At 36.7% G+C, this 14,038-nt stretch overlaps 1 protein-coding gene across 4 annotated transcripts in view; it reads left to right on the plus strand.

Annotated features, from left to right (window-relative positions):
* SLIT2 (slit guidance ligand 2) overlaps positions 1 to 14,038 on the plus strand; it is a 357,572-nt gene that overhangs the window by 274,677 nt on the left and 68,857 nt on the right. For 3 of the 4 annotated variants that reach the window (XM_036921029.2, XM_057502128.1, XM_057502129.1), the window contains 6 exons: positions 2,971 to 3,114; positions 3,227 to 3,390; positions 4,328 to 4,351; positions 7,969 to 8,119; positions 10,718 to 10,792; positions 12,343 to 12,486. In XM_036921029.2, the coding sequence (XP_036776924.2) occupies positions 2,971 to 3,114; positions 3,227 to 3,390; positions 4,328 to 4,351; positions 7,969 to 8,119; positions 10,718 to 10,792; positions 12,343 to 12,486 (702 nt within the window). The remainder of the gene's footprint in view (positions 1 to 2,970; positions 3,115 to 3,226; positions 3,391 to 4,327; positions 4,352 to 7,968; positions 8,120 to 10,717; positions 10,793 to 12,342; positions 12,487 to 14,038) is intronic. The other variant, XM_036921031.2, reaches the window with a different exon arrangement.

Raw genomic sequence — 14,038 nt, forward strand, 5'->3', positions numbered from 1 at the left:
AGTATGAGATAATTACTTCTCTCATCTAGATCACAGTCAGCCTCAAAATTCTGAAGTTTAGAGTATTATTTCCTCTAGGCATATGCATTCGTTGGCATGAAGGTTTATGCCATTTCTTTGGTAAAATATTTTTCCTAATCCCACAAATTTCCCAAATGTAGACCTTTTTCCTTACTTGATGAATGTGTATATGTTCATGACTACATCCTACTATCTATGTTTTAAACTTTCCTTCACAGTCTAGAAACCTATGTTTTATCATACCTCAGTTTTCACACACATGTACACATGAAGCAAATTGTTAACAGAACAATACCCTTACAATGTGTAGTACTCACCATTTTGTTCCCCTCACACCACTTTGAATGCTACATAACCCAATCAATCAATTTAACAACGGACTGATGAATCATGGTAAATGACTATTTTTGGATCTCAAATAATTTTTTAACCCTTGAAATTGAGTTAGTAAATACTGTTTCTGATCTTAAACCCATTATAGATAGCTACACACATTACAGGTATAGCTAGATGCTGCAGCAAAGGACTGCCTGACTATAGGTACTGCCTGGCTAAATACTTCTGTTATTTCTTCTCTGCCATTGATCACACTTTGCCAACCTTACTCTCCTTGACATTTACCTGTAATCTCTTTCTACCACTGTCCTGCCTAGTATGAACGCTTATAATAATGTCTTTTTTTTCTTTCCACACACACTTATTGATAAGTCAGTGTAACAAATTATTAATAAACCCATGGGATTCTTATGTAGATAAACCTTACTTAAAAAACCACCTTTGTTCCACTGCCTAATGTTTTCTCTCTAGATTAAAGCCCGTTAGTAAGCGTGAAGGGCTGAAGCCACTAATGCCACACAGTTGCCTCTTTACAGCTAGCTGAGAACTTGGTTAAGTATCTCAGACCTGCTTGAACTGATAAGGTATTTGAGAAAAAGTAGGTAAATGGAAAGAACAAAAGAAATTGGTGTCCAGTATATTTTTTCTCTAATTTTTCGATCACACAAATGTAAAGTGAGCACAAAATGCTCAGAACAGCACCTTCTTCAGTCGTCTTCCAGGATCCCCACCTTTTCCTTGTCCTTCATGTTCTGTTCTCTGACTCCTTTCTTCAGTTTGCTAACACTAGGGACCATGGTCTGTAGGACCTGTGGCTCAGAGTGGGGAGAAATGAACTTACCATTCCATCCCTCAATCCATGCCTCTAAGCTTTCAAGTATCATGTGGACCACAGAGAGAGCCAAAACTTCAGCTTCTGAAGGGGGATAAAAACAGTGCAGCAAGGAGAATCACCACAGGGAAGTCATAGCTTTGCATGTGCATGAATATCTAAAAAAGCAAACAATAAAACAAATGTCCTATGTTACTTAGAGGTAGAGATGCTTGTGGTCAAGGAGAAAACATTTTTCAGTGTGTTAGGTAATAAGGCATACAAATCCAAACCACATAGCACACATTTTTGAGCTACTAAATATTTGTTAAAGTCTTAAAGCACTGAACTAAATAGTGATAGAAAAAAAAAAGTGAAAAAAAAAAACAAAAAAAACCTCTGCCCACAAAAGGCTAATCTGTCTTTCGGCAAACAAGTGGGCCTGTGTGAAATAGACGACAAGGCTAAGGACCACTGGATCACTTCCTTTGGAACCTAGGGGAAGGAATACTTGAGTTGGGTGGAGGTCATGTGCTGGGAAGGGTGGGCCTTCTGTGAGGTCTGGATAAGCCAGAAGATTGAGGAAAGTGGACAACAGGCCACGCATGTTCCAGGTGAGTCCAGCACAAACAAAAGCTCAGACACAATCACATACAACCCATAAAAATGATGTTTGCCAAAGTATGAACTGTAAACTGCAACTCCACAGAAGATTGGTGTAGAATATGGGTAGAATATTCTCATGAATAAGAAAAAACGAGTTTGTGGGATACTGTGTTACACCAAGTTCAGTGGGTATTTATAAGGGAGACTTTAAGAGGGTAATGTACCATGTCACTCCCCAGAGGGTAATAAAATATTAATATTTTGTTGAGGACCTAGTAGGTGCCAGGCACATGGGGAGCATCAGGGAGCAAAATAAATATCACTGCTGTCTGGAGCGTCTATCTTTGGGGGAGGAACATGCAAATGAAAGCAGTAACATACTAAATAAATCATGCAGAACAGAAAGATGTACTTACAAAAACTGAAAAAGTAGATCAAGGTAAAGGAATTGAGAGCGCTGGAGGTGGGGGAGAGGGCAAACTAAGGCTGACAGGATTAAAGAGAATAGTCAGAGTGAGCTGAATCGAGAGGGTAAGATTTGAGCAGACTCAAAGAAGCAGCCAGGCAGACAGCTAGGAGAAGAACTTTCCATCCCACCAGGAGGCCTACATGGCTGCCGCTGAATAGCTCTAAGAGAGAAATTGGAGATCACAGGGTTCAGAAGGGGATGGTAAAGATACTCTTGGTTTTTAAGGTTATTGTCAGGACTTGAGTTTTACTCAGAGCAAACTGGGAGTTAGTGCATAGTTTTGAGAGAGGTGTGATCTGATCTGATCTGTGTTGTGGAAGGCTCGCCCATGCTTCTGTTTTCAGAGTCTACTGAACTTCTTTTTCATAGAGCAGCTCGCGGGACTAATGTTTTAAGGTGCTTTTTTATGGCGTCCTTGACAGCAGAGGCTGGGTCTCACCTGCCTCTGGCTACTGTGCTACATCTACATCTTCAGAGAATATGCTTAACAATTTGTATCAAATAAACATATAAGTACCACCAAATGCAGGCATTCATTACAAACATGACACTCGCTTTAGCTGGCATAACCCCACATCTTCAGCCTGCAAAGCTAAATTATTACAGTTAAAACATTAGCATTGAACTTAAATGCATTTCTCGATTGGGTTTTCTCAAAGAGTACAGAATCTTCAAGGCGGGTTAGTGAGATGCTACACTTTAATTCTACGACTATTTGATCAAACAGATTATTGAATGCCAACAAGATAAACTGCCTTCGGGTAGATGCTTTTCAGGATCTGCACAACTTGAACCTTCTCTCCTTATATGACAACAAGCTTCAAACCATTGCCAAGGGGACCTTTTCGCCTCTCCGGGCCATTCAAACTATGTATGTATATATGATTTGGATCAAGTTTGATGACCCTTGTTTTCACTCTGAGTTTGAGAGTTCAGTTAGTTGCAAGTTATGTATAAAAGTGTTCTGTATGTGTTTCTGAAAGGCATTTGGCCCAGAACCCCTTTATTTGTGACTGTCATCTCAAGTGGCTGGCGGATTATCTCCATACCAACCCAATAGAGACCAGTGGTGCACGCTGCACCAGCCCCCGGCGTCTGGCGAACAAAAGAATTGGACAAATCAAAAGCAAGAAATTCCGTTGTTCAGGTAATTTCACACTTCATGTGACATTTCCCTGTGTTACCAAAAACAGTGGTTATGTGGGACCTAGAGACAGCTGAATTACCAAACATTGTAGAATCATGTTTCTTTTTCTTCTGTCCATAAAGAAAAGGATAGAGAACTGTAGACACAATTCACATAGCACTCCTATATGTAACATTTTTAACACTATAGGCAGCCAAGAAAAAAGATGGTCAGATACTTCATATACTGTACTCTCAGCATTTGAACCTAACAGGGGCCTTTCAGCTAACTCAGAATATTTTTCAAATCTGTGAAGTCTTACTTTTGTTGTATTGTTCTCCATTGAGAAACTTCAGGTGATCAGTCATGTTTTCATTTCTTCAGAAAGTGAACTGAGACATGGTAATGTGATTTTTCAGGCTCAGAAGTAGGGGGAAACTCCTGACTTGCTTCTCACACTGTTTCCTCATTTTGCATTCTCTTATTTGGAATAGGACTGTAAGGGTACATTTTTTTCCAAAAGGCCACCTTTAACATTTTGGGAATATGACATTTATTTATAAAAGCTAAATGTAGGTGCATTTGATTAACATTTAATAGCAAGTGATATCATGGAAATTTACTATTTACTTTGGTCTAATCTTTTCTATCTTCTTATATTAAAATGCATTCTATATGTTTTGGGTAGTTTGCTAAATAAGGATTCCAGGCGTATTTCACATTCGGCAGTTAATTCATACTAAAAAGCTAATATTGAAGCAAAGCTGTTTATTGTCCATGGTTCTAGATGCATTTACTACTCACTGTACATTATTATACTTCAGCCACTGCTGTGAATATCCATTTTTCACTTAATTATCTATAGTAACTTTAGTCCATTCTTAATCTAATATAACTCATATCTCTGCTTGCTGACATTCAGGTGCATCTTCTATTTTTTTTCTCTTTTTTTATTTAGCTAAAGAACAGTATTTCATTCCAGGTAGGTTTTGCTCGGTAGTAGGACTAACTGCAGGCACCCTTTCCTCTCCTTATAAAATAGAGCTTCTAAAACTTTGAAATGCATGCTTTTGAAAGTACAATAGGTACTCTGTAGCTAGATTTACTTCTGTAGAGATAACTTGTAGTTGTTTCCTGAAAACCTCACCTTTGCATGCAGCTTCTGACGTTAAACATATATATTATTAAACTCCCACCTTTTTTTCTCTCTCTCTCACTTGGGCACATTATCTAAAATTTCTCACAGTAGCTCGAGCGTTTGAACCTATGGCTTTCTACTTGAATCATTTTCTCTCCTTACGTTGTATACCTGACCCCTCTCAACCTGTTTTTAAAACACAGCTTATTGAGCTGATTTTAAAGACAGAGACCTTTCTGTTGTCAAAGAACTAGTTCTACATGCAATCAGTCACAAACACATGGAATTGTATTTTCAAATGTGAGATTTCATATATATATATATATGTTTGTATGTATATATATATGTACACACAGACACACACACACACCTATATATATATAAAGGAAAATGTCCCTTAAAAAATTGTTCCTTACTTCGCTTACTCTTGCTTCACTTTTTATACAAAAACAGCAGCTTCCTGCTGATTTCCAGCAGCTAGCTGTACTTCATAACTTTACGTTCTTGCATACCTGGAATCAAAGTAGAACTCCACAAAAACAATATTGACATTAACCTGAAAACCTCCATAATTCATGGGCAGTAGGTGCCCTACATAATTTAGACAGATGAATGTGTCTTAGAAAAATAAGTGACATGTTTTACCACTACTGTCTTAACACTATCAAGGCTGATGATTCTAGAACTAGTTCTTTGAAATATGTTTCTTTAATTATTTTCTCCTTGCCTGCCAATTGTGTAAAATGCCTCTTGACTTGTTTGTTTTAAACCGTTATATAAAAATACATGTTAGTAATTGATTGGCCGCCTTTACCATCTCCTGGGCATATTCCAGACTATAATATGTTTTAACAGCTATAAATAAAACACTGTTAGTATGCAAGATCCTATTTTCTTTCTTAAGGAGAGCTCTTTATTTGGTCTCCAATTTAAGGAAATATGTGTTGCTTGCCATATTGAACTATAATTTGAATAATTTTATGCATTTAACAGATATTTTAACTACCTATTTTGAGATGAGTGAGCAATACTTTATATATGAACTGGCTGCATAAGAAGGAATGTGTTGGAAATGACAGTTGATTGGCCTTCCTTGGCAATCTTTAAAATGCATTATCCTAATTATTAAGTAGAACTTCATCTGATAGCTTTTATCCAGAAAAAGCCATATTCTAAACACCAGAACACCAACAGGATAAAATATTAATATTACTTAACTCTCAAAATTACAGTAGTTTGATCTATTATATTTTATCTATTATTTGATCTATTATATTTAAACATACTTTATTTGATCTATTATATTTAAACATACTTTATTAATTTAAACATACTTTATTATATTTAAACATACTTTATTAATAATTTATAAATTAATATTTCCTATTCACCAAATAAAGAACCAAAGTCAGGTTATTTTCATAAATTCTGACATACTTTTGCTCCCTTATTGACAGCAGCCAAAAAAAGGTTTAGGAAAATAACATCTTATATCAGATCTCATGGTTTAATTGTCAATTTCAGATAATTCAATTTGCTTTATTTAAAAGAATAATAATAGTAGAAGTCAGGACTTAGAAGATTTTTTTGGGTCACCCACCTGTCTCTTTTTCTTTCCAGATTTTAAGGTGAGCCTACCTAAAGATCCACCATAAAATAAGCATTATTGTCACTGCAGTGAATGCAAATTATTTTAAATGTAAGATACCTAAAGTACTTACCATTTAGACTTTGTTCCCAGTATTTCCTCATTTCACTTTTAAAACAAAAGCTTGAACTACCATGCAACAGATCCTCTGTAAATCTCATGCCATTAATTGCCAGATGTAATGAAACTATTATAGTCAGGTTTGCAGATCTCTCATGAAATTCTAATTCCGTTTCCACTAATGTGACATTATTTATAAGTTGAAAAGATCATTGAAAAGCATTTAAGACACAACCCAAGGATTAATCCAAATGTTCTAATGATAGTCCTTAAGGATCTCCATGACTAGCTTTTCACTTAATTTACCCGATTACTTGCCCACCACCATTCTATATGACGTTCTAGATATTACAGCAATAACTCAAAAGAAAATCTGTCTTGCAGAGAGTCCACCTTTTAAGAAATCGACAAGAGCTTAATATATGCTATGCATCTCATATGCCATGCTTTCCCTGTAAGACCACCATGCTTCAAAAAATTATTATAAAACTTTACAAAGCATGATAGTTGCTATCATACCATGTCATTCCCCTATAACTGCCACAATAAGCAAAGAAGGAAGAGATTTTAGTTAGTTTTATATAAATGCATATTCATCTTAATTGGGATTACTATGTCTTTCTTTACTTCTTGGTGATCATTATTTTTGCAGGAATTCACCATTTTGGCTGTAAGTAAAAGTGTCTGATCTGAAACATAATGTCCTACCTTTTGATCCTGATGTACCTTCTTCTTGTCTGGGTCTTTTGCACCTGTTTTTTTCAAGAAGAAACCACAGATCTTTTGAGCTTTTCTGTTGTCCTTGTAGCTCACCTTCAACTTCTTCCCGGATGTTGTTCCCGAAAGCTGTTGTTTCCATCCTGCAGTTCTGAGGAACGGTGGAGGCACCTTTCAGTATAGCCCCTTCTTTGTGTTTCCAGGAAATCTTCGGTAGTAATACTCTTACTATGGTCATAAACAGTCTGCGGGAAGAATGCATGTCATGTAAACAGTATTACATTTCCAGAACGTCTGTAGCTTTTCTCCTGCTTCCCTTCATCTTTCCTCTTGGTCTTACCCTTGGCCTAGTGGATGGTGTAGTGATTATGTAGCGAGATTTTCTGTTGTGCTTGATCTAACCATGTGGTTGCCAGGTATGAGTAAAACATGGTTCCGTCAAGCACCATGGAACGTCACGCAGCTTTCTACAGCATGACGAGCTGCTGAGGCTTAAATCAGGATTTACTTGTCTCTCTTTATAAAACCAAAATGAAAAAAAAGAGGGCTTTTTAGACATTTCTGAAGATTATGTGAGAGGGAGAGAATAATCAAAGACCACAGAAAATTGAAAAACCTGAGTACATCTATTTGCCTTGAAAGCCCTAATCTAAAATGATATATAGGAATATGTTTATTACTGGATACATTTTAAATTCTTGACTCAGAGAAAAAATAAACTTTTTAACAATTAATAGCCATTGTATGATTAGCTGTCAAATAGGCTAGAATGGCTCATACCTGGATCAGCAGAAAGTACAGCTGTGAAAAGCTCATCTCTATTAATGTTTTCCTGTCCTGTGAATCTGGTTGCTCTTTTTTCCAGCAAATTCCAAGCCCTTGTTTTAACCCTCTCCTGACATCCATTGACCAAAATTCCCCAAGTTTTCTCCCTGCTGCATAATCTATAGTTATCTTACTTTTTTCTTCCTACAAATTAACAAATATTCTAACCTGTATACTCAGTATCTCCTTTTTTGGCTTGAATCCTCAATAGGTACAGAAGATTATCGATCAAAATTAAGTGGGGACTGCTTTGCAGATCTGGCTTGCCCTGAAAAGTGCCGCTGTGAAGGGACCACAGTAGATTGCTCCAATCAAAAACTCACCAAAATCCCAGACCACATTCCCCAGTACACTGCAGAGCTGTAAGTTCATCCCCCAACACAATCCGGGCTGGGAGGGAGGGAAGGAAAGCATCGAAGCATTGCAATTTTTGCCTTCTAGCCTCAATAATCACATTGATGTTAATTAGCACACATTGGCACAACTCTTCTTTGTATGAGAATATATTAAAGGCTATCTTACTTTATCTTTCTGGCCTGAGATACAACTACAGAAATTAAACTACCTCTCAAAAATTCAGTTAGCACTTAATAATGCTGATAATAATAGCATTATTTAGATATGTATTTTTAAATTGATATTTTTCATATATATAAAATTTCTGCACACACCCTTTGCTAAGCATTTAATTGATTTTTAATGTATTTAGTTTTTACAGCAACGAAATAGTTTGAGAGTCACCATTTTGAATCTGTTAATTATGAATTCAATCACTGTTCTTTTTTATCTGCTTTACTATTTCACTGAATTACAGGTGGAAAGACCCAGTGATTATCAAATATTAAAGCACAAAGGATAGTTTTTCTGAACAATAGCAGGAAAAGCTTAAAAGGCACTGTGATCAGATCTATATTTATAACCCTAACATAGGGACTAGCACATACTAAATGCTAAAATATGTTTCTTGAATCATTTATAGAGTCTATGTCCATGTATGGTTTGCCTTTAATGACTTCATTTATAAAAATAAGACATTTAATGTTAGTGCTCTGAGAATCCATGAGAAACCTAGTGAAATCTCATTGTTTTCTGAACATCTTAGCCATGTTTATAGATGACTCCCTCTGGTATTTATCATTAACAGCTTTGCAAAGTTAGTTGTCCTTTTGTGAATATATAATCCTTTTGTCTTTAACTAGATAATAGCCCTTTGATGACAGGGATTGTGTTTTATAGTTTGTCTTCTACTGTGCCAACTTATGCCTGTTACTTAATGAATTATAAGTAATTTCAATAATTAAAAATAATGTAATGCTTTCAAAGAGATGACAGGAACTAACTACCCTGTGATTATAGTGATTCTTTTCTTTTTTGTAAGTTCCTGTTAGTTCATGAATCTATTTCTTAGCTCCAGAACACTTAGAAATGAATGGAGACCATGCAGTAAAAGCCCTGAACTCTACTTTCATGGTCTGCAAGGAGTTATGTTTATTTCTAATAATACACAAACAGTAATTGAAATTATACCTTCCAGTATGATTATACCATATATAGGTTCTATTATCAATGAAGAATCATATTAGAAACTAGCATCTAATTTATCATTCAGCAAAAATTGTGTGTGGTTTAAGAAATTAAGTATTTTTTCAACTATACATTTAAAAATTGGTAGTGGTAAGAAAATATTGGCAAATCATATATCTGATAAGGGACTTACATTCAGAATATATAAAGAGCTCTTACAACTCAACAATAAAATATCCTTGCCCTTTTAAAAAGTGGTCAAATTATCTATGTGGACATTTCACCAAAGAAGATATAAAAATGGCCAATAAGCACATGAAAATGCTCATTATCATCAGGTATTAGGGAAGTACAAGTCAAAACCACAATGAGATAACACTCCTCACCCACTAGAATAGCCGTAATAACCGAAAAAAGAAAAAAAATCAGGTGAGACTGAATCCCTCCAACATTGCTAGTGGAAATGTAAAATGATGCAGATCCTTTGGAAAACAATTTGGCTTTTCCTCAAAGAGTTAAATACAGATTTACCATGTGACCCAGCAATTTCACACCCATGTATGTATACAAAACATTGTATATCCACACAAAACTTTTATACCAGTGTTCATAACAACATAATTCATAATAATCAAAATGTAGAAGCAACTCAAATATCCTGATATCCAAGCAACTGATAAGTGGAAAAGTATCGGTATGTCCATACAGTGGAATATTATTCAATCATAAAAAGAAATGTCAATGATATATGCTAAACATGGATGAACCTTTAAACATCACACAAAGTGAAACAAGCCAGACAAAAAAAGACTATAAATGCCATAGTTCCATTTATCTGAAATGTCCAGAATAGGAAAATCCTAAAGACAGAAAGTCAATTTTTTGTTGTCAAGGACTGATAGCAGTAGGAAGTAAACTGAGAGTGACTACTGATGGGCATGAGATTTCTCTTCTGGGTGATGAATGTGTTCTGGAATTAAGTAGCAAAGATGGCTGCACAATTTTGTGAGTACACTAAGAACCACTAAATTGTGTACTTTATAGAGTGAACTTTATGGCATTTAAAGTATATGTCTAAAGCAGTTAGTAAAAAAATTTATGGAGCAAGTGATTAGGAAAGAATGATTTAAAATACTTTTTTGAGGAGGAGCACAGTGAAAAAGAAAGTTTGAGAAGTGTTCTAGCGATTACTGAATGAGAACTGGTTCTGATTTTTGATTATTGGTTGTCTTTACCATGTGCTTCTTAATGTATTTCATTCAATCATTAAAATTTGAATGAACAGAAGAAATCCCCACAAATCTTCTGACATGTATCCTATATTTTACTTTAGGATAATCATTAAATAATGTTACAATTCTGTATGAGAAATAAAGTTTAATCCCTTCCTTCCTGACTGTTGGCAATGAATATTTTCTGTTTCTTTTTTTAATTAGGCGTCTCAATAATAATGAGTTCACAGTATTGGAAGCTACCGGAATCTTCAAGAAACTTCCTCAGTTACGTAAAATGTAAGCCGTGCATTAGCCATCTTTTACAATTTCTGTACTGTTTTGTTGTGTTTCCCATCCCTTTGCATTTTTATTTAGATTTCTTTGGAAATTGGGCAACTATCAAAGATCCAGAGAAATTTCCATACAGTGACTACCTGTGGCATTCAGTCGACTGAATGCAGAACCTGACTAATCGCCTGTTTTCTATGTATTCAAGCAATACCAATCATTTCTGCAGCAGACCCTAACATTGTACTTTCACTCAGACAGCTGGTCTGTTATGTGGCCACAGCAGGAATCCAGCAGTCTAAGCACTTTAAAGATGCGTCCAGTAATTTTTTGTAACTTCCTTTACTATTCCCCAAACTATGCTGTTATTTCTCTTTTAGCACATTCATGTCAACTATTTGACTCTTTGCTTCATTAAACTTTCATTAGAAGATAGTCAAAATTAATGATTGGTAAACTGGCTTGATAGCTCATCTGTGTCACTACACATCCACAACTCATATTTTAAAATAAGTTTATAAGCTCAGCAGTTTCAACAACACTCAGACAGTTCTCTACCCCCCTGAGGAGGAGCGGCGGGGGGACAGAACAAAGTTCAAGAGTGTAAAGCCAATGAGCCACTCCCACGTAAGAAGAAACATCAGGAGGAGGAAAGGAGTATTCTTCTGTGATATCTGTGTTTTTATGTATGTACTGGCCCATGGTCACATAGACTTAAGTGCAGAGCAGACTGAAACTACTTTCTATGTACTTGACCTCCATATGCCTGCATTTCTAATTGCTTATTTGTCCTCCTTTTTCACTGACACTAACTCTTTCTTTTTAACTATGGCATGCCTTCCATTCAACACATATTTATTGAGCAGCTACCATATGCAATGCTCTGAAAAAAATAAAATGATACATGAAACTAATCCTTGTTCTAGGGCCATTTCTGATCATGGAGTGAACAATGACAAAGAAAGATAGAACCTATGGAAAAGTGTTACCTCAACTGTATGTTCTTGCCTTCTGGACAGCATTGTAGTGACTTGTGTTGTACAAAATACTGACAGTTAAGATGGTTGTTTTGGCACTATTACATGAGAAGTTTAACCAGCAACCCACCAATATCCAAATAACATTTCTGATGCCATCTCACCACTAACACATTTTAATCCATCCTTCTTCTGTCTACCCAAGTGCTTTATTTTAGTCACTAATTCATTCAATACTTTTTATCAAGGGCATTTCTTTTTTAAAAGTTCCTTGTTAAGTTTTGTGGTGGACAAAAGGGTTTTTGGATCTCAATACCTGACCTAAGAAATATTATGCTCCTGAGGACTCTTGCATATCATTCTGACATTGATCAGGCTGGTATTTTTCACTGTAGGAAAGTCTCCCTTGTTATTATTATCATTTGGACTTGACTAAATAAGGAAGTGATATCATTTTAGAGCCTGGGGTGTTCTGGGCAGTGAAGAGCTTGGAGATTGTGGAGGTCAATCAAACATGCCTCAGTGTCCTCACCATCAGAAAAAGATGGTTGAAAATCTTTGTTTCAATAATTTTTTATTTAGAAACTTTAGCAACAATAAGATCACAGACATTGAAGAGGGTGCATTTGAAGGAGCATCTGGAGTAAATGAAATACTTCTCACGAGTAATCGTTTGGAAAATGTTCAGCATAAGATGTTCAAGGGATTGGAAAGCCTTAAAACCTTGTAAGTATTCTTGTTTGCATTGTGATTTTTTTTACTGCAGGATTGAAGTTCATTGGTCATTATACCCTTGGCTTCAGTGTGTTGCTTATAGGAGGTCAAAAGAGTCTCTCCTAGATGCTGATTCCCCAATTGGAAACATGGTCCTTGCTCCACTGCTTGTACGGATTGGCTCCCCTGTTCTGCCTGGGAATGACCATTCTCTACCCTTTCCTCAAAGCCCTTCATCTAATAATCCCTTCTGGCCCAAGCTCTGTGGCATCAGAGTCCACTTCACCCTGTGTGGTAGAGTAACTCTCACATCTTAGCTGAAAACTGCTTTTGTCTGGCCTGGAAGGTCTTAGAGAGGGAGAGACACTGACTGATGGCCGTCCTTTTACCATCTGTTTTAAAGGAGATGTGTGAAGAGGTGTGTCTTTATGTGTACTTGCTCAGGGGTAGGGAGATGAGGAAAAAAATATTCTGTGTTTCCAGAAGGTTGTGGGCCAAAGAGGATGAGGATTGGATTGAATAATAAGGACATTTGTGTTACTTGCATTTTCTATGGTGAATATACGTAGTTTTTATTATCTCTAAAATATAGAATCATGTTTGACAAAAATGGTGACCTAAAAATTGAAAGAGCCTCAAACCAAAACTCTAAAGCTTTTGGGAAACATGAAGGAAACTGTTTTTAATCAAGAGCAGCCCTTGGTAACTGCATTTGGGAGAAGTCCAGGTTCCACTGTCTCTACTAAACCCTCAGCCAGCCCTAACGGCCCCTCAGGGTCACACCCAGGGGGACTGATAGCAGAGGAAGCCCACTGCCTGCTTTTTATCAGATACAGAGGGAGTTGGGCATTTCTTCAGCCAGTGAAGAAATGTTAATAACATCCCACATTTCAATCCTACTGAAAATTCTCTGCCCATGAAAGTAGACACAGGCCTCTTAAGCTTCTTGGGGATGGCCTGGGACCTACCTATCAGCAGGACCAGCCTGCAGTTCGCTGCCCCCTTTCATGGACTGATGTGGAGCCCCTTCAAAATCTTATGCAAATATTCCTTCAGCTTTTTTATAGAGGAGGAATGTAGAAGGACAGCAAGGGAAATACACCACAGACTCCAAGCTGTCTCGAGTAATCAGCAAAACATGAAGCCTGCAGTCAGCAGCAGCTTCACTTCTTAGAACTGTAGTCGAAGGGACTGCTTGTTATGGGAACCTTCTCCTAGAAGGGGCAGTGTGTATGTTTGAGGGCTGGGTCCTGTTTTCCCCCCTCTATCAGTCTTCCTTGGGCTGCCATAACAAGATACTACAGACTGGATGACTTAAACAATAGAAATTCATTTCCTCACATTTCTGAAGGCTAGAGGTCCAAGATCAAGATGCTGAGAGGGTTTCTGCTGAGATCTTTCTTGGCTTGAACAGCTGCGTTCTTGCTGTGTCCTTACATAGCCCTCCCTCTATGTGCAGGCTGAGAGAGAGAGCTCTGTTGTCCTTTCCTCTTCTTATAAGGACACTAGTCCTGTCAGATTAGGGTCCCACCCTTAGGATCTCATTTAAACTTAAAATTACCAC

This window comes from Manis pentadactyla, chromosome 5, assembly GCF_030020395.1.
Source record: "Manis pentadactyla isolate mManPen7 chromosome 5, mManPen7.hap1, whole genome shotgun sequence".
Classification (NCBI taxonomy): domain Eukaryota; kingdom Metazoa; phylum Chordata; class Mammalia; order Pholidota; family Manidae; genus Manis; species Manis pentadactyla.